The sequence below is a fragment of the Panthera pardus genome, unplaced genomic scaffold (assembly GCF_024362965.1).
Source record: "Panthera pardus isolate Hobbes unplaced genomic scaffold, ASM2436296v1 HiC_scaffold_15, whole genome shotgun sequence".
Classification (NCBI taxonomy): Eukaryota; Metazoa; Chordata; class Mammalia; order Carnivora; family Felidae; genus Panthera; species Panthera pardus.
The window spans coordinates 24,270,757-24,291,831 of record NW_026526710.1 but is presented as its reverse complement, the minus strand read 5'-3'; the positions used below and the strand labels follow the sequence as shown (position 1 = coordinate 24,291,831).

General features: G+C 56.6%; 3 protein-coding genes across 4 annotated transcripts; 1 reads left to right on the top strand and 2 right to left on the bottom strand.

The window, feature by feature from the left end:
• Nucleotides 1–1,059: 1,059 nt before the first annotated feature.
• Nucleotides 1,060–11,404, bottom strand: MMP11 (matrix metallopeptidase 11). Of its 2 annotated transcripts, XM_019437420.2 has the most exons (8): nt 11,262–11,403; nt 5,903–6,129; nt 4,838–4,981; nt 4,626–4,759; nt 4,244–4,485; nt 3,941–4,157; nt 2,900–3,157; nt 1,060–1,936 (listed from the first exon to the last, which is right to left on the bottom strand). In XM_019437420.2, exons 1-8 carry the CDS (start codon nt 11,370–11,372, stop codon nt 1,803–1,805), a joined length of 1,467 nt encoding a protein of 488 aa, XP_019292965.1. In that variant the 5' UTR covers nt 11,373–11,403; the 3' UTR covers nt 1,060–1,802. The 2 variants fall into 2 exon arrangements, with proteins under 2 accessions (XP_019292965.1, XP_053758311.1); XM_053902336.1 differs by lacking the exon at nt 4,838–4,981 and having other exon boundaries at nt 11,262–11,404.
• A 2,030-nt stretch (nt 11,405–13,434) lies between these two features.
• CHCHD10 (coiled-coil-helix-coiled-coil-helix domain containing 10) lies at nt 13,435–15,382 on the top strand. The gene is made up of 4 exons (XM_019437453.2): nt 13,435–13,581; nt 13,845–14,064; nt 14,935–15,082; nt 15,179–15,382. The coding sequence occupies exons 1-4, from the start codon at nt 13,541–13,543 to the stop codon at nt 15,196–15,198; spliced, it is 429 nt and encodes a 142-aa protein (XP_019292998.1). The 5' UTR covers nt 13,435–13,540; the 3' UTR covers nt 15,199–15,382.
• Nucleotides 15,383–15,680: 298 nt separating this feature from the next.
• Nucleotides 15,681–18,087, bottom strand: CUNH22orf15 (chromosome unknown C22orf15 homolog). Its single transcript, XM_053902903.1, is given in 6 exon segments — nt 15,681–15,740; nt 15,742–15,803; nt 16,479–16,570; nt 16,780–16,909; nt 17,004–17,090; nt 17,735–18,087. Coding segments are annotated over 6 exon segments (456 nt in total). The 5' UTR covers nt 17,760–18,087.
• Between the last annotated feature and the right edge of the window lie 2,988 nt (nt 18,088–21,075).

The window sequence follows — 21,075 nt, the reverse complement described above, 5'->3', positions numbered from 1 at the left end:
CCAAGTGGAGGTACTCCGAAGAATTTCTCACGGACAGAAATAGCAACAGAGGCCCTGACTCAAGCGGTGATTTTTCCAGCCTCACAGCTGGGACTAGAACTCAGCCCAGTGGAGGAGGAGCAAAACGAGGCCTGAGGCCAAGAGGAGGCCAGAGCTACCTGTGCCTCAGTTTCACCACCCGAAACATGCAGTGTAGTTGAGTAGATAAGAGGGATCCTAGGAACAGATACCCCGGTTCCAGGCCCACAGGTGTTCCTGCGGCTGTGGAGATGGGCAGAATGGCAACACTGGGTGAGGGGTTGGCATGGGCAAAGGCTCCCCAGGCTTGGCAGGATTCCAAGGCCCAGGTGGTATTTGGTTTGGCTGGGGCATCGGTGAGCTAGAGGGGAGGGAAACTTCTCCATTTCTCTGCACTCTTCCTTAACTCTGCACTCTGTGTCTACAGCAAGTGCAGCCGTGGGGTGCTGAGCAAAACTAGATAAGCCTGCCCTGCAGAGCTTACAGCCAGGACTGGGGCTAACAATAATGAAAGCATCAAAGCATCCGTGTTTGGTTGCACAATGCAGCAGATCAAAAACGGCCCGCTGCTGACAGTTTCATATGGTTCAGTCTAATAAAATTGCAGCTGTGATAGGTGCTACTATGAAGAAGATACACATGGGGCTGGGGGGCAGGGCAAGGAGACCCTTGAGAGTTAGGTGGGGTCAGCTGTGGTGACCATGAGTTTTGTTCCTGTCCTGACAGCAGTGAGAAACAAAGTATTTTAGGATCAAAACTGCGGTGTGGCATGACCAGATAAAGTGGCCACCACTTGGTGGAGGATGTTGAGGGGCCAGCGGGGAAGCAGGGAATCAATTACAAAGCCACTCCAGTCCCACCAGGCTAGATGGAGGAATGGAGCAAGAGGAGCCATGGCACTGCATCCAGCCCCAAGGACCAGAAGCTTGGGTCGGTGGGAGTAGGCTGTGACCAGGACACAGCAGGTGCTGAGTTGGCTCCCAGGTCCCCAGCTCTTCCCCCCTTCTGGCCTCATAGTCAGAAAGAACCCAGGCAGGCAAGTAGAAAATAACCATATTTAATGACAGTACTCAGTAGAAAAAAAAAAAAAAAAAAAAGGCTTTGTACACACTGTACACACATTTACATGATTTTGGAGGATCCCAGTGCTGGGATGAGGGCTGGGAAGGATCTAGCCCAAGACAGGATTGAGGTATGTTGGGGCTTCAAGGGCCCGGGTCTCCAGCAGGAAGCACTCCCATCCCCAGCTGACTCTGGACCTTTTGGCCTGGATCCTGGGGAACATATCCCTAGGATCACCAACTAGAAAGCAGCCAGATCCAAGCACCTGCCCAGAGCTGACCTCTCAAGAAAAGGTAGAAGGCAGTGGTGCCCCTGGCCCCCCTATGCCAGCACCCTGCAGGAACCTCACAGCAGGGAGGGAATGAGGGCTTCAGCTCCCCCAACCCTGCTGAGGTGCTACCCTGAGGGATAAGTATAGAAACTGAGGGCAGAAGGCTTTGACCGTGACCTGCACAGGTTGGGTAGGGCTGGCCTGAGACCACCCTCACCCTCAAGTAATGCCAGAGTCTCCTCGCCTAGTCCAAAGCAGTTGCTGGCAGGTGACCACGACCTGCGTGGCCCTCCCTGCAGTTGTCAAGGTGACAGCAGCCCCTCCCTACCCTCCTGAGGAAACACAGGCTCCATCCTGTGCCTGGTACCCACAGCCACAAGGATGGCCACTGGTCTCTATCCAATATCAGTGGCCTGGCAGGAGTCAGGAGCGCTGAGGGCATCCAAGTCAGTTAGCGGAAAGTGTTGGCAGGCTCGGTACAGCCGAAGAAGTCAGGGCCCACGAGGCGGGGAAAGCCCTCCAGGGCCTTCACCTTCACAGGGTCGAACTTCCAATAGAGGCGACCTCGCAGAAAGTAGGCATAGCCTGAGGAGAGAGGAGGGTCAGACCTGGGTGAGTGGACACTGGGCCCTGCACCTGCCAGTCAAGATGTGCCCAGGGACAGGCACAGGAGGAAGTCAGATTCTCAGGGCTTGACCACTGTTGTGTTTCTTGAAACCTGCAGGCCCCAGGGTGACATTTCTGGAACCTTCAATCCCTTGGAGTACTACCTGTCCCAAGATCTGATCTGGGCTATCATTCCAGCTTGACAGATGCCTGGAGCCTCAGAAACTCAACTCCTACCTCTCAGGAAAGCAAGTCTCCCTCCCCTCACCCCACCCCACCCCACCCCCATGTCAGTTCTATTCCTGTACCTGCCAGCCAGACTATAGACCAGCATCCTGAGGCAAGGTGGGCCATGCAGGTGACCCAGAGCCCCAGAGCTACCACAGGACTACTCTCCCAGTAGGTCCTGATGGGGGAGAACACAGAAGCAAGCCTCAGGGTATGGGGGAAAAAGTACTGGACTGCAAGTCCCACTCTAGTCCTTCAAGATAGTAGGCCAGTTCAGTGGTTAGGAGCAGGGACTGCCTGGGTGGGAGGTCTGGCTCCCCACTGTCCGTCTAAGTGGTCCAGTTAGGGACCTCATTACGTGAACTTCTGTTTGCCCCTCTGGAAACTGGGTTCACAACAAGTATTATGTCAGAGGGCTGTTCTGAGAACTGCATGAGACATAAGGAGCTTAGCACTGTGCCTAGAACATCATCGGTCCTCAGTGTGCAGCAGCTATTATTTTACCAGCTATACTGAGAGACCTGGGCAAGTCCTGGCACCTCTCTAGCCCTCAGTCTTCCCATCTGCAGTATGGGGGCCTGGCCTTGCCCTGGCACAAGGAGGAGGGTGGACAAAGGACCCGTGATGAGGAGCTAATGCCCAGCTACCACCAGGTAGGAGATGTGGCTCTTACACCACTTGTACCAGCCACTCCTCTCCCCCCCCTCAACGCACCATCAGCATCCTGGAAGGCGGCGTCAATCTCAGAGGGCACTCCTCGCCAGTCAGTCACCCGGCGGGGCACAGGGTTGTCCACACGGCGGGTGCTAAGGTGGAAGCGCCAGTAGTCTCCATCTCGGAAGAAGTAGATCTTGTTCTTCTCAGGGCCCCAGGCCAAGGCAGCCTGGATGGGGGGCCCCTGCAGCCCCAGCTCAGAGAGGGGTGAAGGGCCCAGGACTGGCTTCTCACCATTGTATACCCAGTACTGAGTGCCTGCCAGAGAGGGAAGGCTGCAATGGAGCTGCCCAACCACTGTACCTGGCCACCATGGACCTACCTGGCCAACACCACCGCCAGACTTTCCCGGTGTCAGTTTCCTTGTCCATAAAACACTCGGGCCAGAAATCCCACTCAGCACCCTTATCCCCAGAGGGAAGTTAGTGCCAGTAAGGACAAGTTTGGGTGATACATGCTCTGGGAGCTACTGCATGTGGAAGGTTATTCTAAACAGGAAGGAAACCTCCTGAGCTCTCGATTCTTCCCCTGGCATTTGGTTCCTTGTGACAAGTGCTTCAGATCATTCCCTGGGCCCCATCCTTGCCATAGCAGGCTTGGGCCTCTCTTGATGAAGTCCCTGCCACCTAGAATGCTTCAGGCTCTTGTCTCTCCCAGTTGAAAGTTAACAGCACGGGCTCTGGGGTTGCCAGAATGAGATCATATCCCTGCTCTGCCTTTTCCAAACTGTGCCTTTAATGAGTCACTGTACCACCTGTATTTCCCAGAGATCTCATCTCTAGAACAGGCGTACTGATCACACATACCCCCTAGGATGGCTTTGAGGGTTGAATGCATAGATGCACAGTCCACTGTGCAATGCCTTCTATCCTGCTCCCATCTTGAGAGCCACCTCCTCTGGGAGCCTCCCAGCTGTGCCCAGAGAAGTGAGTCATACTCTCCCTTGACACTGCCCATCATGTCTGCCTGGCTGTCCCTACCCTGGGCCATGATATTCCTGGCTCCTGAAGTCTCCTGAGCATGAACCCCAGTCCCCCTCACCTTGGAAGAACCAGATGTGGCCCTGGGAATCTTCAAAGGCTGCATCCACAGGGCTGGGCAGTCCCTGCCAGTGACGAGAAGCCAGTGCAGGGTAGCCAGGCTGCAGCCGGCCCCCACGCAGCCGCCACACAAAGCCCACTTTGAAGAAGAAGAGCTCGCCACGGATGGTGGAGACTGCATCAAAGGTGATCTCGCAGGCATCTGGTGGCACTTCCGGCTGGTGTGGGAGAGAAAGGCTGAGCAAGAGCCCACATTGGAGCCACAGAGGCCAAAGAGTGAAGGGAGCTGGGAGCAGGGCCTCACCTCCAGCGGGGCAATCTCGTTGTCGTCCACCCCAGCCTGAGGGCCCACAGCTGGGGGCCTAGAGGTGGGGGCTGGCCGGGGTTGGCCGTAGAGGTGCTGGATGCCCCTGCGGTCATCCGGGCTAAGACTCAATGGGTAGCGGAATGTGTAGAAAGGGGACATAAGTGCCTTAGCAGCTGTTGTGTGCTGCAGCCCCAGCACATGGCCAAATTCGTGGGCTGCCACCTGCAGAAGGTCTGTGCCTGAAAAAGGGAGAATAGCCCAGCAATCCCCAAACCTCCCACCAGAAAACACTCAAACTCCAGAGCCCAGGTCAAGGACTTATCCCCATTCTCTGCTATCTGTAGTTGCCCCATCTGGAAAATGGGTCCCCAGCCCATACCCTGGTTGTTCCCGATAGTCCAGGTCTCGTCATAGTCAAAGTGGACATCTCCTTCTCGGTGAGTCTTGGGAAAAAAGGCATGAGCCAGGATGCCCCCAGGTCCATCAAATGGCAGGTTGTCTCCATGCCAGTACCTATGGGTGGGTGGGCAGAGTCAGTGGCTACTGACAGGTGGGGCTAGTTCCCGGAGGGGTCTTAGGTAACTGGTTCACCTGGTAAAATCAATCATGATGTCAGCATGGCCCTCATGGACCTCGGTGAAGGTAAGTGGCGTCACCTCGCTCCACACTTGTAGGGCCTCTGCCACCGTCTGCCGCACCTGCTCCCGTACCAGCTGCCAGGGGAACCGGAGGATCCTGGGGGAAGGAGGAGGGGTCTGGGCCTTGCTTGGGACAGCCCCCTGATGGCTGTTGGACCCGGAGTTGCCCCTGGATGCTCAGTGGGGATGCATGCACATGGGACACGTGCCAAGTGTGCTCTGGGCCTCAGCTATGGTCCCTTGTCCACATGGGAACATCTCTGTGTGGGTTTGTATGGCCTTTGGTACACACAGGTGTCTGCATTTGGTGGAAAGAATGCAGGACCAGGAGCTCCAAGACCCACCTTCTAGACCTGATGGTGCCACTCACTGTGTGGAGACCTTGCCCTTTCACCCCAGTCTTGGTTTTCAGTTCCCCACCCAGGATATTTCTGAGCTCCAATCTGTGTGACACCACACCATCTGTCACATGCCATCCATCCCAGGCCAGCTCTCCACCTGCAGGACAAGTCTGACCTTCCACATCACTCCCAGTATTACTTGCTCACTCACCACTATTCCCATCGGCATGGACCCCAAGCTATGATGGTAGGTCTGAACAATGATGTGGTTAATGCCGAGAGGACCGGCCATGTTTCCCTCGTTTACCACAGAGTCCCAGGGCAGGCCTGGTGCTTACTATGTCCCCAGTAGGGGTTGCCTGGGTGACTGAAGGCCCCCCGCCCCACATGTCAATGGAGCCACCAGGTGTGTGCTGAGACTTTTTGTGTGTTGACAGAGCTACTGCCCCTCTGATGTGGGAAGGCATGGCTATGGTGGGGTGTTGTCTGCGTGTGCATCTAAGTTGGGGTTTAGTGAGTTGGTCCATGGATGGCTCAGGGGTCGGTGGACACACAGGTCTATTAACCACAGAGATCTGGCTCTAGCACGTGTCTCAAGAAGCAAGTGTGAGGGTGGCAGTTCACACACAGACACACAGGTAGGTCTAGAGCCTGCTCCCACAGCCACTGGCCCCTACCTGTAGGTGAGGTCTGTTTTCTCCCAGCGCCCGCCTGATAGCACAAACCGCTTTTGTCGGTTGCGGGCACTCAGCCCATCGGGTGGGTCAGGCACACCGCAGCGGGGAGGTCTGGGGCTGCTTGCTGGCTGGAGAGTCTCCTGGGCGGTAGGGGCAGGTGCCAGGCTGCTGGGAGCAGCTTCATGCCAGGACTGTGGCCCCCTCCTCACATGGCGGCGGGGTGCATCCTGGGCAGGAGAGAGGATGTGAAGGCCTGATCAGGCCTTGGGACCTCATGGCCCATCAGCATACTCATGCTCAACCTGGCCCACCTTGCAGATGGGCAAACTGAGGGCAAGAGAAGGGGTGTGCCAGCCATCACACAACAGGGCCCTTTGTCATGGACTGGCTCAGATTTCCTGTGTCTTCCTGGAGGGCCTGGGCTGTCTGTCCAGCCACTTGAGCCAGTAAGGTCTGGGTGGGGATGCAGCCCCTGACTCCACACACACCCAGGAATGGATCCCACAAAGCTTTCAAGGAAAGGCCAAGCAAGCTCCTCCTGCTCCCCCTACTGGTCCCCACCCCTCCCACCCCAGCAAAGCTTTTTTGCCTCCTTTTCTTCCTTCCTCCACTCCGCCCCCCAACTCTACCCTCTCCAATTACCTAAGCAGGCTCCTGCCCAGGGCCCCCAACACTGCCACACCCCAGTGTGGGTCTGCAGCCCTGTGGCACAGCCTTGGTTTGCTCACCTGACAAATGGGGATGATACCTCCCCAGTGTTGGGCCATGCTTGGGCAGGGGGAGACAGACAATTCCCAGATGCCCAGCCCCACCCAGCCCTGGGGCCAGACTGGAGCCCCAGCACCGCAGATGGGGATTCTAACACAGAGCTCCCACCCCCTGCAACATCCAGGGCAGAGGTCACAGTTTTCACACTTGAAAAAAGCACAAGCTCAGAGAGGTGGGGAGACCCTTCAAGATCACACAGCAAGGGCATGGCGGAGCCAGGTGAGGAATCTGGTGTCCAGGCAGGAATCAGAAGGTAGTTTCGGGATACTTTGCAAAGCTGGAGAGGCATGGAGCTGTACCATTGGCTAGAGACTAAGTGCCTGCCTGGTCTGGGGCTGACTGGTCTGGGTGGTTGGGGCCTCCCCCACAGCCATATTTGGGGTGGGAGCCAGGTCACCCAGGCCCCACCCTCGCCCTTAGCCTCTGGCAGCTCTCCCAGGCAGTAGGCGTCCCAGGGCTCTGATCCTTGTCCCAGTGCCCCTAGTCTCTCAATTCCAGGGCCACTAATAACTCAACCTCTCAGAGTCACCCAGACTCAACCCTAAGAACACCCCACTAGAAAGGGGTCTTCTGAACACCCAGGGGCACAGCTACCTGAGATATGAGAAAAAACCCTGGACCAGCTTTCTGATTTCAGAACTTGCTTATTGAATGGTTAGTTACCTGGCAGAGCCCAGCCTCACTGGGTTGTGGGTTCCTGTTGATATTGGACTTACTGCTAGTTAAGTACTTCTCACTCTTGCAGTTCACCTGTATCCAGGACCCTACCAACAGTTCCACAGACATGCTCTTAGCCCCTGATGGTACCTCTCACTAACTCTACTGTCATTATCCCCCATTTCTCAGATGAGAAAACAGAACCCAGAGAAGTTAAGCAACTAGCCCAGGTAACAGCTGACTGGTGGTAGGCTGTCTGTGCTCACAACCCACTCCCTACCTGCTACCTCTGCTGTGCTCTTCAGGCTGGAGCCACCCTTCCCCTGGAGGAGGGATCCAGGCTGCCCTCACTTTGGTGACAGAAGAGAAGGAATGGGAAATTATTAAGCACCTGCTACTTTCCTGGGCACTCTGTCAGCTCTTTGAACCTCTACCCCCACACCCCCAATAAGGTGGGGATGATATATATGTGAGGTCTCCCATTGAGGATATGGACCCCAGGTCTGTGTGCCTAGCCATAAGAGCCTGCCCTTTCTCCTCCCCACACTGCCCCCTTGACTTCCTAGATAAACAGATTCCTTCCCCCAATCCTGGAAAGGGTAAGACTGGGTTGTCCCCTGGGATCCCCAAGTAGCCCAGAGCCCAGCTGACCAGCTCTATTTACGCCTGTAAGCAGAAATCCCTTATCTCCTCTGCCCTGCAGTGAGGCCTGGACCAGCCAGCCATGGAGGGAGGGTAGGTAATGGACACACACACCATACCTTCCTCTCCTGCCCCCATGAGGCATGACAGGTCCTTGCCCAGACCGCTGGATCATGGCACTCTCAGTCCAACAGCAAGAGTCACAGTCTGAGATTCAGAAGGGCCAGTTCTAGGCCATGCTCACCCTGGATAGAGTGCCCCTGGCCAAGTCCCTGCCCTCTTTTTAGCTTTGACTTCTCTGTCAAAGGGGGAAGGTACTACAGCAGAGGGCTGAATAACCTCCACTGCAGCATCTGGCACAGAGAAGAGCCTCTTGCCTGGCCCACCCCCTTGCCCCTGTGGGTCCTCCCCTCCCACACCTGGAAATCTGCTCTCACCACACATGCTACAGCTTCCACCACCCACCTCGTGTCCTGCTCCCCCAAAGTTCCCAGACTACATCATAAACAGGAATTGCAGCTAGCAAAGGTAGCTTGCAGGCCCAGAGAAGACTGACTTGTGCAGGGTCTCCCAGAAAGCCAGAGGTTCATGCTCACTGTCCATGTCACATTCATTGGTCTTGGAGAGTGAGTGAGCAGGAGGCCCTAGAATCAAGGTCTCCAGCCAGCGGTACTTTCCAGTATTTGTTTTCTGGAGCCATCATTTAATGGCTCTTGGCCTCAGTTTCCCCATTACTGGGATGGGACACATGCTCCCTGCCCTGCTGACATCCTACACTTCATCTTTATGAGCCTTTTCTGGCCTGGGGTCAGACACCCTAACTGAAAGTCCTGGCCCAGAGCCCCTTTCAGATCCCTAAGACCGGTGTGCTTGGTTCTCCCAAGGCTGCTGGGATTCTGTGAGGTGGGGTGGTGGGCACAGACCATGCCTGGTCTCATCTACGGGAGGGTTGGGTAGCAGACACCACCACATTTCTCAGAGGAAGAAAGAGAGCCCAGAGAGGTCAAGGACTTTGCCCAGGGTCACACAGTAAGTCAGAAGAGAGCTGGACCTAGACCTGGGGCCCATGCTTCTTCTACCCACAAGGCCCCCCTCCCCCTACCTCCTCAGCTCTTGGCCTGTCTCCAAAACCCACGTTCCTGAGAAGTGTTTCTTCTTTCGATGCCTTCCCTCCTCCTCCTCCTCCTAGGCCAGGAGCCTTCCTTGGCCTGCCCTGTGGTGGGCACTGAGCTCACTCACCCTGCCTTCCTCTTGCGGGGCACCAAATCACAGCCTCAAACATACAAGGAACTTCTCAGCTGACTCAGTCTCCTGGCTGAGCTAGATAGAGGCTTGGGGTCAGTGCCTGGGCAACTTCCAATCCAGAAAACGGAAGGCCTTGGATAAAGGACCCCAAGCCAGGAAACTGCTGGGTAAGGCCAGGTTAGTTTTGCCCCTCTCTGAGCCTCAGTTTGCTATTGGTCCAACGGGGATAACTAATAAAGACGGCTCTGCCTTCTGCTGTTGGTAGGAGGCGACCCTGATGGGAGGGCACTTTGTTAGGCTGTGAGAAAGAATGGGGAGCATCACTACCCCATTCTATGCAGCACCATGCCCCTCTGAGGCTCAGAGAAGTCAAGCAACCTGCCCAAGTTGTGCAGCCAGGCAATAGGCAGGTCCACCAACTGCCCCACATTGAACCTAATCTTCTCCCCACCCCAGTCCCTGCTGGCTCCAGGAACAAACACAGCCTCTGTCCTACAGGACTGCAGGGCTTTCATCAACCCTGAAAGCTGTGAACTGGGATGGATAAATATTTACAGAGCTTTCTTGGCCCCTGTGATGGCAGCCTGGGGATAAACACGTTGAAGGCGACCCCAAATGCTCCCTGCATATCTGCAGAGTGACAGACAACAGCCCAGCTCAAACCTGGCCCCAACTGACGCTGCACAAGTGTCAAAGTGGCAGCCAGAGGTGACATTGTGTCTCCAGAGTGACTGGTTGTGCCCTCTCCTCCCATTACCTCATTTAATCCTCAGTGCCCTGTTATCCCCCACCCACCCGCCAAGACTGAGGGGTGGGATCCTAAGACACAAGAGGTCTCACCTAGGGCACCAGGTTTAAGCCCAGATCTCTCTAATTCCTGAACCTGTGAGGTCAACTGGCTACCCAGGGTGATTTCTGACTCTCCCAAGTTCAAAGGGAGTGAGAAGAGTTGGGGAAGAGGCAGAGCCTTGGGACTGAGGTACCTCCTTTCCCTAACCGACCCATCCTGTCCTCTTTTGCTCCCATAGCCAGGATGGGGCAAGCTGGCCAGGGTAGAGCTGGTGTGACTGGAGAGAGGGGCCCAGGCTGGTCAGATCTCCCTCCTCCAGATGGTCTCACGACTCCTGCCTGGCACACCTCCTAATGCTCCCATCCCTACCTGGGCGGTCTGTATGCTTCAGCTGAGATCCAGGGGGCTTGTGGGCTTGCAGCTGCCCAGGTTCTGCCTGGCCACCCTTGTGATTGGTCCCTCAAGGCCCCAAGCTGGAGGGGAGGGTACTGGGCACACACAGGCTGTCACACAACACCCCACGACTGTCCTTCCTCTACTCACTCTGCTGCCTTCTCACATGGACCGTCTTCTCTCTTCCCTTTCTCTTCCCAGCCCCTTCCTTTCTGAGGGTCTCAGCCGCCCACTTTCGGTTCTTCTTTCTTTCTCTGTCATAAACACACGCGTGTGTGCGCGCGCACACACACACACCACAGCTCTCACACTGGCTTCACACCTCCCAAACTTGCCACTTGTAGGTTCCCAGTTGGAGCCACCTCTTCTGGGCTCAGACCCCATTTGCCCCAGGGCAGTGCTGTCCTCCCAGCTCTTCTTTAATCCTCCAGCTCACTGCACCCCTGGAGGTGTGCTCACCGAGGCCACACACCGGGAGGCTGACACCAGCCTGAGGCTTTGTCCTCGCGAAGAATAGGAGGCCCTGTAACCACTCCCTCTGCTACCTGGTCCAGGAAACAACCCAGCTTCTGCAGCTGGGGAGCCGAGGAGCAGGTCCCCACGCTGGGAGGGGGCGTGCGTCTAGCGCAGAGTCCCGCCTCACCAGCCTGAGCAATCCCGGCGCAGGCTCCACTTGCACACCTCCAGGGACGGGAAGTTCACTATCTTTCACGTCCATAGGGACCCAGAAAGCGTTTCGGGTAACGTGCCGCTCCAGGCCACCCGGGCGCCCCCGTGGGTCCGGGTCCAGCTCGGTCACTGGGCCCAGCCCGCGTGCCCGGCACCCCCTCGGCGAGGAGCGGCCGACCAGCTCCAGGCACTCACCCGGGGCCGTGGGTCCCGGGCCAGCAGCTGCGGCGGCGGGAGCAACAACAGCAGTAGCGGGAGCAGGAGAGCGCGCGGGGCCGCGCCGCGGAGCCGGGCGGCCCGAGCCATCCGCCCCGGGGCTGCTGAGCCTGCTGGGCCGCGCCGGGCCACCGCCCCTTATAGCCTTCGCCCCGCCCCTGCCCCGCCCCACACGCCTTTTGTTCTAAACTCTCCCGGCGGAGGCCGCGGCCAGGGTGGGGGAGGTGGAGGGTAAGGGCTGGTCCCGCTAGGGCTGGAGGCTCGGAGACCCAGTCCTTCCTAGGATCGGGAGAGCCTGAGGTCTAAGAGTCCTGGTGTTGGGCGCCCAGGCCAGCTGGTGCTACTCCAGGCCTCACTTTCCCCGCTGTGCTGTGGGGAGTCTGACAGGAGCCGAATTTGACTCCTCCTGGTCCCTACCCCACCTTTGGAAGAGGCTTCCCTAGCTGATTTCCCTCGTGGCCTAACCTCTGACCTACTGCTAGCCTATGACAGGTGGTTGTTCCCAGGGCAAGTTCTCCTTAGAGCCTTAGCTGATGGGTCTGGAAGATGGCATAGCAGCCCCTGTGAAACAAGGGATGTGTCTCAGGGGAAATCGAGGCATAAGGAGGTGGCTAGCCAGTCCCCAGCTTAGAACATGTAGACAATTTATAAATGGGAAAACTGAGGGCCCAAGATCAGGCTTTCCCATACCAGCAGGCAAATGGAGGGGTCAGGAAGGAGGATGCTATCGGTAGACTGAGGCAGGCAGGGAGCCAGTCTCTGAGTGGGGACACTTGTGGCTCAAGAGACTAACACACTCCACAAGGGCCCTAGGGGCTAGGTTTCTGAGACCTGAGAGAGAGGAGGTGAAAATCAAAGGAGAGGGTGATGTCCATATGCTGGAAGGGATCCTCTACTGTGACCAGGTGCCTCACCACTTCACGAAGGCAATCTGCTCCATCATGGCCAACCCCGCAGAGCCAAAACCCAAGCAGTGGCTCCCATCCTAGCAGGCAGGGTCCTGAGAGGCTGCAAGGTGAGGCTGCGGGCACCCAGCCAGGGCGTAAGAAGGGAAGGAGGCCAACAGGGAGAAGAGGGCAATCAGGCTGACTCAACCCCTCCCTCCAGGTTCGGGTCCAGGGAGCCCTCTCAGCCTCTCCAGGAAGGCTCCACAGAGACTCCTAGAGGGCCAGGAGAGGAGAGACAAGGCATCAGCTATCTTTACTACCTGGAGTGTGAGCAATCTGTTTCGTTAAAGTGACTCACTTTTACTTGGGGTGATTTCATCTTCCCTACAATCCCGGTGCTACAGGGCCCCCCACTGGCACACGGGACAGTGATAGGGGAGGGTAAAGAAATTAGAGCTCCTTCCCGCCCAAGGGTCATATGTGATTACTGCAAAATCACTCAGAAAAAAAAAACCTATAAACCTCAAGCTCCTGAAGGGCTGGGAAGCGTCCTAAATCCGCGCCTCGGCCCTTCCCTTGGTCTGGAACCCAGAGGGCCTTTGGAATGGGCAATGCTGCTAGTATGTCGCTAAACACTGTCAGTGTCCGGCGCTGCATCCGTGATGCAAGGTAGGGTGTCAGGCAGGGTGCTTGGCCGCATGGGGTGTTTCATCCCACCCCAAGAGGGTGCTGCCCAAGACTGGCCAGGGTTGTGACTCATTTAGGGCAGGGAGTCGAAGAAGGGCTCCGGACGCCCCCTGGCGGAGTTCTGGGGATGGGTCGCGCTGGGCTTTCCTTCGGGAATTTCTTCCCCGCGACCCTGACACCAAGTCGTAGTCAGTAAACCCAGTCCGTAGGAGGGGGACCAGAGTCTGGCCTGGCGCCCCGTGCCCCCCCCCTTGCTGGCTTCAACCGGTCGCCCCCCTGTCAAGTTCTCCCCTGGCCCTCGGACATGAACCAACTCCACTCCCAGCGCTCCGCGATAGTTTCTGAAGGGACTTTGCCCGTCGTAACCTCTCGTCACTTTGCAGCGTTGGTCCGTGTCCCCAGGGCCCACACAGCTCGGGACAGGCGCAAGGAGGAAGCAGGGTAACATTTCCAGCTAAGAAGTGAGGTGAAACGCTGAAACGAGGTGATGCTGGAAGGGACAGGTCTCGGAGACCCGCGCGAAGGTGAGAGCGGCCCCAGGCCTGGCTACTCCCTTTGGGGGCGTGTCCTCTAGGCCCCGCCCCCTGGCGCCAGCTGAGTTTAGCGGCGCCACATTCGTCCCGAGACAGAACCGCTGCCACTGTCGTCTCTGACTGCGCTTGGCCAAGTCCCACCGTCATCACTATGCCCCGGGGAAGCCGCAGCGCGGCCGCCCGGCCAGCCAGGTGTGAGCAGGACAGGGGCCGGGTGGGGAGAGGGCTAGGAAAGCGGGGGCACTCCCCCACCAGGGCGTGATAGTGTGACCTTGGCGACTGCTACGCCATCTTGGTGGGGGGAGGGGCGGGGTGCTGCAACCACGTGTCTAAGACTGTGGTCGCCCACCCTCTGGGGGGAGGAGGGGAGGGTTCGTGCCCGGGAGTCGAAGGCCCTTGGGGTCCCAGTTCCGGGGTCCGGCTGGGATTGACCCTACGTCTCCCCTCACACGCAGCCGCGCCGCCGCGCCCTCAGTTCACCCACCAGCGCACCCGCCGCCCTCTGCTGCTGCACCGGCCCCCACCCCGTCAGGCCAGCCTGGCCTGATGGCGCAGATGGCGTCCACGGCCGCTGGCGTGGCTGTGGGCTCGGCTGTGGGACACGTCGTGGGTAGCGCCCTGACCGGAGCCTTCAGCGGAGGGAGCTCAGAGCCTGCCCAGCCTGCCACTCAGCAGGTGAGCTGCGGGCTCAGGAGAAACTGAGGCCCGCTTCTCTCAAGGCCACATAGTAAGGAGCTGCTGGAATGTCCATGAAGGAGTGCCGTGGCGTGTTCAGAGCTGCCTCAGGCCCAGGACTTTTCCCAAGAAGGGTCTTATTCCTCACTCTGCTGTTGGCCTCCTGTCACTCACAGGCAGGCTCTCCTAGTCCCTTCCCTGAGGCCAAGGTCCCTAGACTCCCAGGGATACACCAGCACTTTAAAAATGGAAAAGCCAAAGTCCTTAGCGGTTCAGAGACCGGCCCAAGGTAACCCAACCTAGTGGAGGGGGGGGATGTTGAAGTTCTGAGTCCCTGCTCTCCCTGTTCCCAGGTTCTGCCCTGTAGACCTTGCATCCCAAGGGCAAGGGGTAGCCAGCGACTCTGGGCCTGTTTCCTGCTGGCTTATCCCCTACTGGGTGCCCCACCAGTCCTGAGCCACATGCGGCTTAGTGGCAGGGTCAGGGGTCATGAAGATCAGTATGGCTGAGGCTGGAAGCTACTGGTATTTGTGCGGGTGGGGCTTATACTCCAAGAGTACAAGCACAACGCCATGCTTTTCCAGAGCCTTCTCCCACCTCTCAGGCCCTACATGCCCAGTGAGCCCATTATGAGGCAATTGGGAAATGCCGTCTATAACAGCACTAGCATCGGCTGAGTGGGTTTGACAGGGCTGTGGGCTCCTTCTGTTTCACAGAGGGAACAGCTGAGTGTAGACAGGGTAGGCTGCCAGGGATCCCAGGGGCACCTGGGCTGGGGGTGTGGGGAGGGGCAGGCAGCCCCCAGCTTTGGAACCCACTTCTGGGTGCCAACCTGGAGCTGACATTGCTGCCTCCTGTGCCATACCCTAGGCCCCCATCCACACTAGCCCCCAGCCCCTGCAGATGGGGCCCTGCGCCTACGAGATCAAGCAGTTCCTGGACTGCTCCACCACTCAGAGTGACCTGTCCCTGTGTGAGGGCTTCAGTGAGGCCCTGAAGCAGTGCAAGTACAACCACGGTGAGCAGCTCCTGACTGGGGCAGGAGTGGGAGGGGCAGTCCCTCTTCCTGAACCTGCAGGCTAACCCTGAGCCTGTGCCACCCTTCCCTCCACAGGTCTGAGCTCACTGCCCTGAAGAGACTGGTGTAGACTGGTGCAGATCCATGAGCCAACCCTGCACCCACCTTCACCCCTTCACCAACAGCCAGACCACTATGTCAGATTGTACCCATGTAGCTGGGTTGGAAGTGAGGAGGGGGTTTCTCATCCCGCAGATGACCGGAGACGCAAATGTGCAATTAAAAGAGTTTTAGACCATAGCCTGCTGTGTGCCCTCTCATTTAGTTTATCTGCTGGGGTGGGGTCAGGGGGCATGGATGGATGTCCAACTGAGGGGTGGAATGTTTCACTTCATGCCAGCCAGCATCCTGGGTGCGGGAGGGGGAGGAGCCCTGTTGTAATTTGATGACCTTGACAATCCAAATAGGGATGAGTCGTTAGCAGGGACCCCAAGGGCACCTGACTCTAGGTGCTGGAATCCCTGGATAAGCCTGTTGTCTCCCCCTGTCAGGGTTGCTTGCCCCCACACCTTTGGATCCCCTTCTCTGCACCCACATCTTAGGGGCCCCCCCTTGGTGGCCTCACGTCCAGTCTGTGACCTTGCCCCTCTTGCTGATGGCAGCTTCTCAGTAATTCCAGATTCTGCAAGAAGAATGCCACTGGGCTGCTATCTGTTTGGGCCTGATCACACATGGCAGAGGTCATGGCCAACCCCCTTGGATCTGAGTCCAGCTCAGCCACTTGGCTGTGATGTGCCAGGTCACAGGGACTGCTGAAACAGAGAAGCAGGCCCTTAGATCCCAGGGCAGACCTCACTATCATGTGCTCTGTGCTACTGCCTTCCTTGAGTTCACCAGCTCTGTGATGAGCACCTACTGTGTGCCAGGCCCTATTCGATATCTCTGGGGGCACTGAGGATGTTCCTGCCCTTGGGCGTTTATATTCCAGTGGAGTGGTGGGAATGTCTCTTGGTGCACTGTGTTCTAGCTTGTATGTACTTCTGCGTGTGGGGTTTTCTGGGGGAGGGGGGTTTGGAGTCTACCTCTCAGCACACATAAGTCTGTTCGCTGGGACTTCTGGGTGTGAGCATTCCTCCAGGTGTCTGTGTCTCCTCCTTACCTGGCTCCTGGCCCCAGCTAACGGGTCCTGGATGGCAGGGAGCCCTTCCTTCGTGGCTTTGAAAGGGGGCCTTGCTCCTGGTGGTCACGCCGAGTGCTCGTGCGCCTCCTCCGGCCATCACTTGTGGGTTGTAGGCCTGACAGGCAGCGAAGCTCCTCTGGAAGGCCCAAGAAGCCCTACCTATGGGAGGTGGGGAGAAGGCGCACCCTCCCCCTGGGGCTGTAGTGTGAGACTCACCTGCCAGCTCTGGACACTGGTCATCCAGGTTCTCCAGTAGGGACTCATAGCGGGTGGGGGCCCCATCATCCCCCTCTGTGGAGGGAGTAAGACTGATTCCTGACTGGCCTGGTGGTTCCCACCTTCACCTCTCACTCGACCTATTTGCTGGCCCTGGCTGGGGTCAACAAGGCATTGGATGGGAAGGGTCAAGGCTAGGTCCTGGCCAAAGTGGGGGGCTGGCCCGGGCCTTGGGTGGTCTTGGACTGCTGTCCCCCTCTCACATCCCAACATAACTCCAAGGGGAAATCTTGGGCCCCACTTACTGATGATCTGCACAAGGACATAGGTCCCACGCTCCTGCAGCAGGGGGCTGCCCATGGAAGGGGCCTGGGAAGCCCCTTCATCCAGGCTCACCAGGTGCCCATCCTCAGCCAGGAGGGCAATGGCCGCTGGGAGGGCAGGGAGGAAGGCAAGGCAGGGGCTGGTACCTCTGCCTGGGGACTCTTGGCCCCTTCTCCCCAGCACCCCTCCATGCCCCCTCACCATCTGGGGGCACCTGCCCCCTCTGCCTCAAGTGGGCAGTGAGTATCACCAGGCTGCACCAAGTGTTCACCAGCTCCCAGCAGCCAGCTGTAGGGACAGGGCAGAGGTGAGTGAATGGGACCCTCTGTTTCTCCCAGTTGGGACCATCTGTCTTGCTTTCATCTCTTCTGTAACCCGAGGAGGGAACAGGTCTCCAAGATTAAGACTGTACCCTCCTCCACCCATCTTCTGAGATGTCAGTGACCAGGGCACATAGCTCATGCCTCCTGCATTGGGTGCCCCCCTCCCACTCCAGCGCCGCCTCTACACCGGACTTCTCTCCAGCACCAGACCCCCCCATTCTCCTACCCCAGCCCCACCTGCCACCAGAAGTCTGGAAATCTTTAACTGTGGCTAGAGCTTTAGGTGCCTAATGTGCCCTGAAGCTTGAAGACAACTGACTGAATTAGAGACTGTGTAATTTAACAACATGCCCTGTGGTGTTGTGGTGGGTGTTCTCCTAGAGGAGCCCACTGGAATTTCCCACAATCCAGCCACCGGCGTTTCCCCTCAAGGGACTACAAGCATTTGCTCTGTCTTCTCATAGAGCTGTTTCCCTAAACCCCCCATCCCCTTACCCAAGTGCACCTCCCTTCCTCACACTGCCTCCCCACCCTCCCCTAGGGCGGAGGAAAGCAAGCCTCTGAATGTACTCTCCCCCTACCTGTCTCGGGACAGGGGATCCTGCTTACCTCCAAACATCACTGTGATAAACATGCCTCTGCAGGGGAGAGTAGACAGATGTGTGGGCTTCGATCCCCTAACCTGCGACTTCCTGACTAAGGAAGGATCTGGGGCTGAGATCTATTCTGGGTGGGGCCCTGCCAGGAAACATGCATACGTGTTTGGGAATGGGTGGGTGGATCCAGGCTTAGGTTCTTGCTTGGCCACCCTTGGAGCTGGGCTCCACCAGCCTAGAGGGGTCCCTGCAGCTAGTTCAGGACGCCTGGCCTCCTCTTCCTCCCGCTTGCTGGGTCAGAGCAGCTTTCTGGGTCAGAGCAGCCGGAAAGCAGACTGAGGCCCTCCCAGCTTCCAATCTGGTCTCCATGGCGGTGGGAGCTGCCAAGTCGTCTAGGCAGCAAATGCCTTCCCCACAGTATCCTGGTAACAGGATCTGGGGCTGGAGTATGGGCACTCCCTAAGGCAGGGCTAGAGTGCGGGCTCAAGCCTTGTAGTCCAGGGATGGCCCAAGACCACATCTCCCCACCAGTACAGACAGAGCTCGCAGGCTGAAAGTGGGAGAGGACCCTGTCCCTGGGAAAACTCCCAACTATGAGCTGCGGCCATGGCCAAAGCGTGGCAACCTCACCAACCTTGCTCTCCCCTACCTTCTCAAGGCCCTCTTCCCTGTGCTCACTGTCTTTGCTCTCCTTTCCCTCTCTGCTTTCCTCCACACCTTCAGCCTCCTCTCTCTTTCCTTCTCTCCTTGTTCCATCAAGTTTATTGAGATACGATTTACAGTAAAATTCACTTAAAGTGACAAAAATCTGACAAATCGCATAGAGCCACCACCACACTGGGGAGGCAGATCATTTCCCTCACCCCCAAAATCCTTTATGCCCCGTTGTAGTCAATGCCGGCCCCTGGCAGCCACTGCTCTGTGTTCTGCCCCTGCCTTTTCCAGAATTGTATACAACAAATCATAGAGCATGGAGCCTTTTGAGTCTGGCTTCTTTCGCTTAGCATGAGATTCACTCAGGTTGTTGTGTGTATCAATGGCTCATTCCTTCTTATTGCTGAGAAAGGTCCCATTGTCTAGATGTGCCACAGTTTGTTGATCCACTCACCTATTGTTTGGATTGTTTCCAGTTTTTTGCCATTAGGAATAAAGCCAGTACAGACATTTTTGTGCAGATAGGTTTTTGTGTTTCTGCACCAATCCGTGCCCATCCTTTAACTTTTTCTCTCATTTTCTCTGTCATCTTCTTTCCTTCTTCCCCCTAGAGCCTTTCCCTCTGTCTCTACCTCTTCGTTTCTGTCTCCTGCCCTTTCTCCATGAGCCTCTACCAGACCCCTTCAGCCAGGATGCCAGGTAGGTGTCTGGAGCAGGCTCCCATCCTGTGCCAGCTCCCTTTTCCCCAAGGTTTTAGAAATGCCTTCTCCCCGCTTCCCTCACAGTGATTAGGCTGTTTGCCCTGCCCTCTGGGCCACTGAGGCAAGAGGAGGACTGGATCCTCCATGCGGCTCCCCCAGCACCACACTCTGCCTCTGTTTCAGCACTCAGCTCAGTGCTTCCACCTCTAGAAAGGGGGTTAAGAACATGACTCAGCAAAGTCCTTGTGAGGATTAAATGTGGTAACACTTTGTTTATTTAGTAGGCTCCACGCCCAATGCAGGGCTTGAAGTCACAACCCTGAGGTCAAGAGTTGCATGTTCTACCAACTGAGCCAGCCAGGCACCCTTTAAAACATATTACCTTGGTCTCAGCATGCAGAAAGTACACATTCAGTACTGTAGAAACAGGTAGTGTTTCCCCCGAAACTATTTAAACACAGGACACTTTCTTCTCGGGACAGCACTATCTCTGGGACTTGTGTCCTGCAGAACACAGCTCAGGAGTGGCTGCAACCAGATTCCAGAAGAATGGCCACTCCAAGCCCGGGAGCCTCAGCTCCAACCATCATCATGGTTGTCCCAAGAGTTCATCTTCAGTGCGACCAAGGAGGAATCAGATGTTGAGTGTCTTAGAGATGCCCTGAGGAGTTGTTAGGAATGGGATGGGACCCATTGGAGGTAAAGTTCCCCCAAGGGAACTCTCTAGTCTTTGAGTTAATAAGAGTGCACTGTTCTAATTACTTTTATTATTTAGGTATGGCAAGGCCAGCAGACCAGGAGGTTGCCATTGAGAAGATAGTTTGTTCCCTGCAGATCTCTAAAGGAGGGGGCATGCCGCACCAGAGGGGAACACATGGGGAAACACCCAGTAAGTCAGCAGGCAGAGGGAGAGGGGGAGTCTTTACTGGTGGTTTCTGAGGCTAAGAACAGAGGAGGAAGGGTAAGCAGGCTCCAGATTGGCTAGTTTGAATAATTTCAGGGCTCTTCGGGCATAGAGACTTTCCCTGGATGTCAGGTACCTGGCCCTGGGTGACTAAGGCAGGATGATATTGCCCCACGGTATGAGAGCCATAGAGGAGGTGGTTGCGGGTGTGGGCTCTGGATTGGTTTGCATCTGATAAGTGCCTGCATTATTTCAGGAACTGGCTAGCTCTGAGAGGGTCAGTGAGTCCCTCCAAGGTCAGCAAGGCCCCAAATGTCAAAGCATCAGAACACAGAAAATGCAAGGCATGATTAATAGATGCACTGTCCCCAGCACTCGGCAAATAAATCCCGTCTGCTTCTTCCCAACCTTTGGGCTCGCACTATGCTCATCTTCATTTTCCTAATGAGGAAACTGAGCCACAGAGAGGGCAAGGAACTTGCCTGAATTCATGAAGACGAGGAGGTTCTGAGATTCAAGTTTGAATACCAACTTGGGAAGTCAGCTCCCCTCTGTCTGGCAAATTAAAGGGACTGACCATGTCAAGTGCTGGCAAGGATGTCCCTGGAACTCCCCTACCTGCTGGTGGCAGTGCAGATTGGTACAACCATGTGGGGAACACTTATGTAATCTACTAAAGCGAAATGTACATGTTCCCTATCACCAGGCAACTCCAGCCCCAGGTGTCTACCAGAAGAAATGAGAGCACAGGTGCACCAAAGACATTGACAGGGATGTTCACAGCGGTTTTAGTTGTAATAGCTAAAGACTGGAAAGCACCCAAATGTCTAATAACAGGAGAATGGTATAGTCATCAAGCCATACACTTAAAATCTGTGAACTTTACCTCATGTGAGTTACACCTCAATAAAAAAGGATCTACCTGCTATAACACACATACGGGTGTATGTGTAGATTTCCAGGCTCCTCGGAAGTCCCTGTGGGCCAGGACCCCAAAGACATCTGGGAAGATAGGGCCAGCTGTTGGGCTCCAGCTACTATACCCCCAAGTCCCCACCCCCAGTTAATGGACTGATTTGCATGCCTTGTCATGGT

What these genes read in the sequence shown, in the direction of transcription:
- MMP11 (XM_019437420.2), bottom strand. Translation starts at nt 11,372, where the DNA reads ATGGCTCGGGCCGCCCGGCTCCGCGGCGCGGCCCCGCGCGCTCTCCTG. An exon ending in ATCATGATTGATTTTACCAG is followed by an intron (nt 4,760 to 4,837) that starts GTGAACCAGTTA and finishes ACCCACCCATAG; the next exon opens with GTACTGGCATGGAGACAACC. An exon ending in GACTATCGGGAACAACCAGG is followed by an intron (nt 4,486 to 4,625) that starts GTATGGGCTGGG and finishes TCCCTTTTTCAG; the next exon opens with GCACAGACCTTCTGCAGGTG.
- CHCHD10 (XM_019437453.2), top strand. Translation starts at nt 13,541, where the DNA reads ATGCCCCGGGGAAGCCGCAGCGCGGCCGCCCGGCCAGCCAG. An exon ending in CCCAGCCTGCCACTCAGCAG is followed by an intron (nt 14,065 to 14,934) that starts GTGAGCTGCGGG and finishes GCCATACCCTAG; the next exon opens with GCCCCCATCCACACTAGCCC. An exon ending in GCAGTGCAAGTACAACCACG is followed by an intron (nt 15,083 to 15,178) that starts GTGAGCAGCTCC and finishes TTCCCTCCACAG; the next exon opens with GTCTGAGCTCACTGCCCTGA.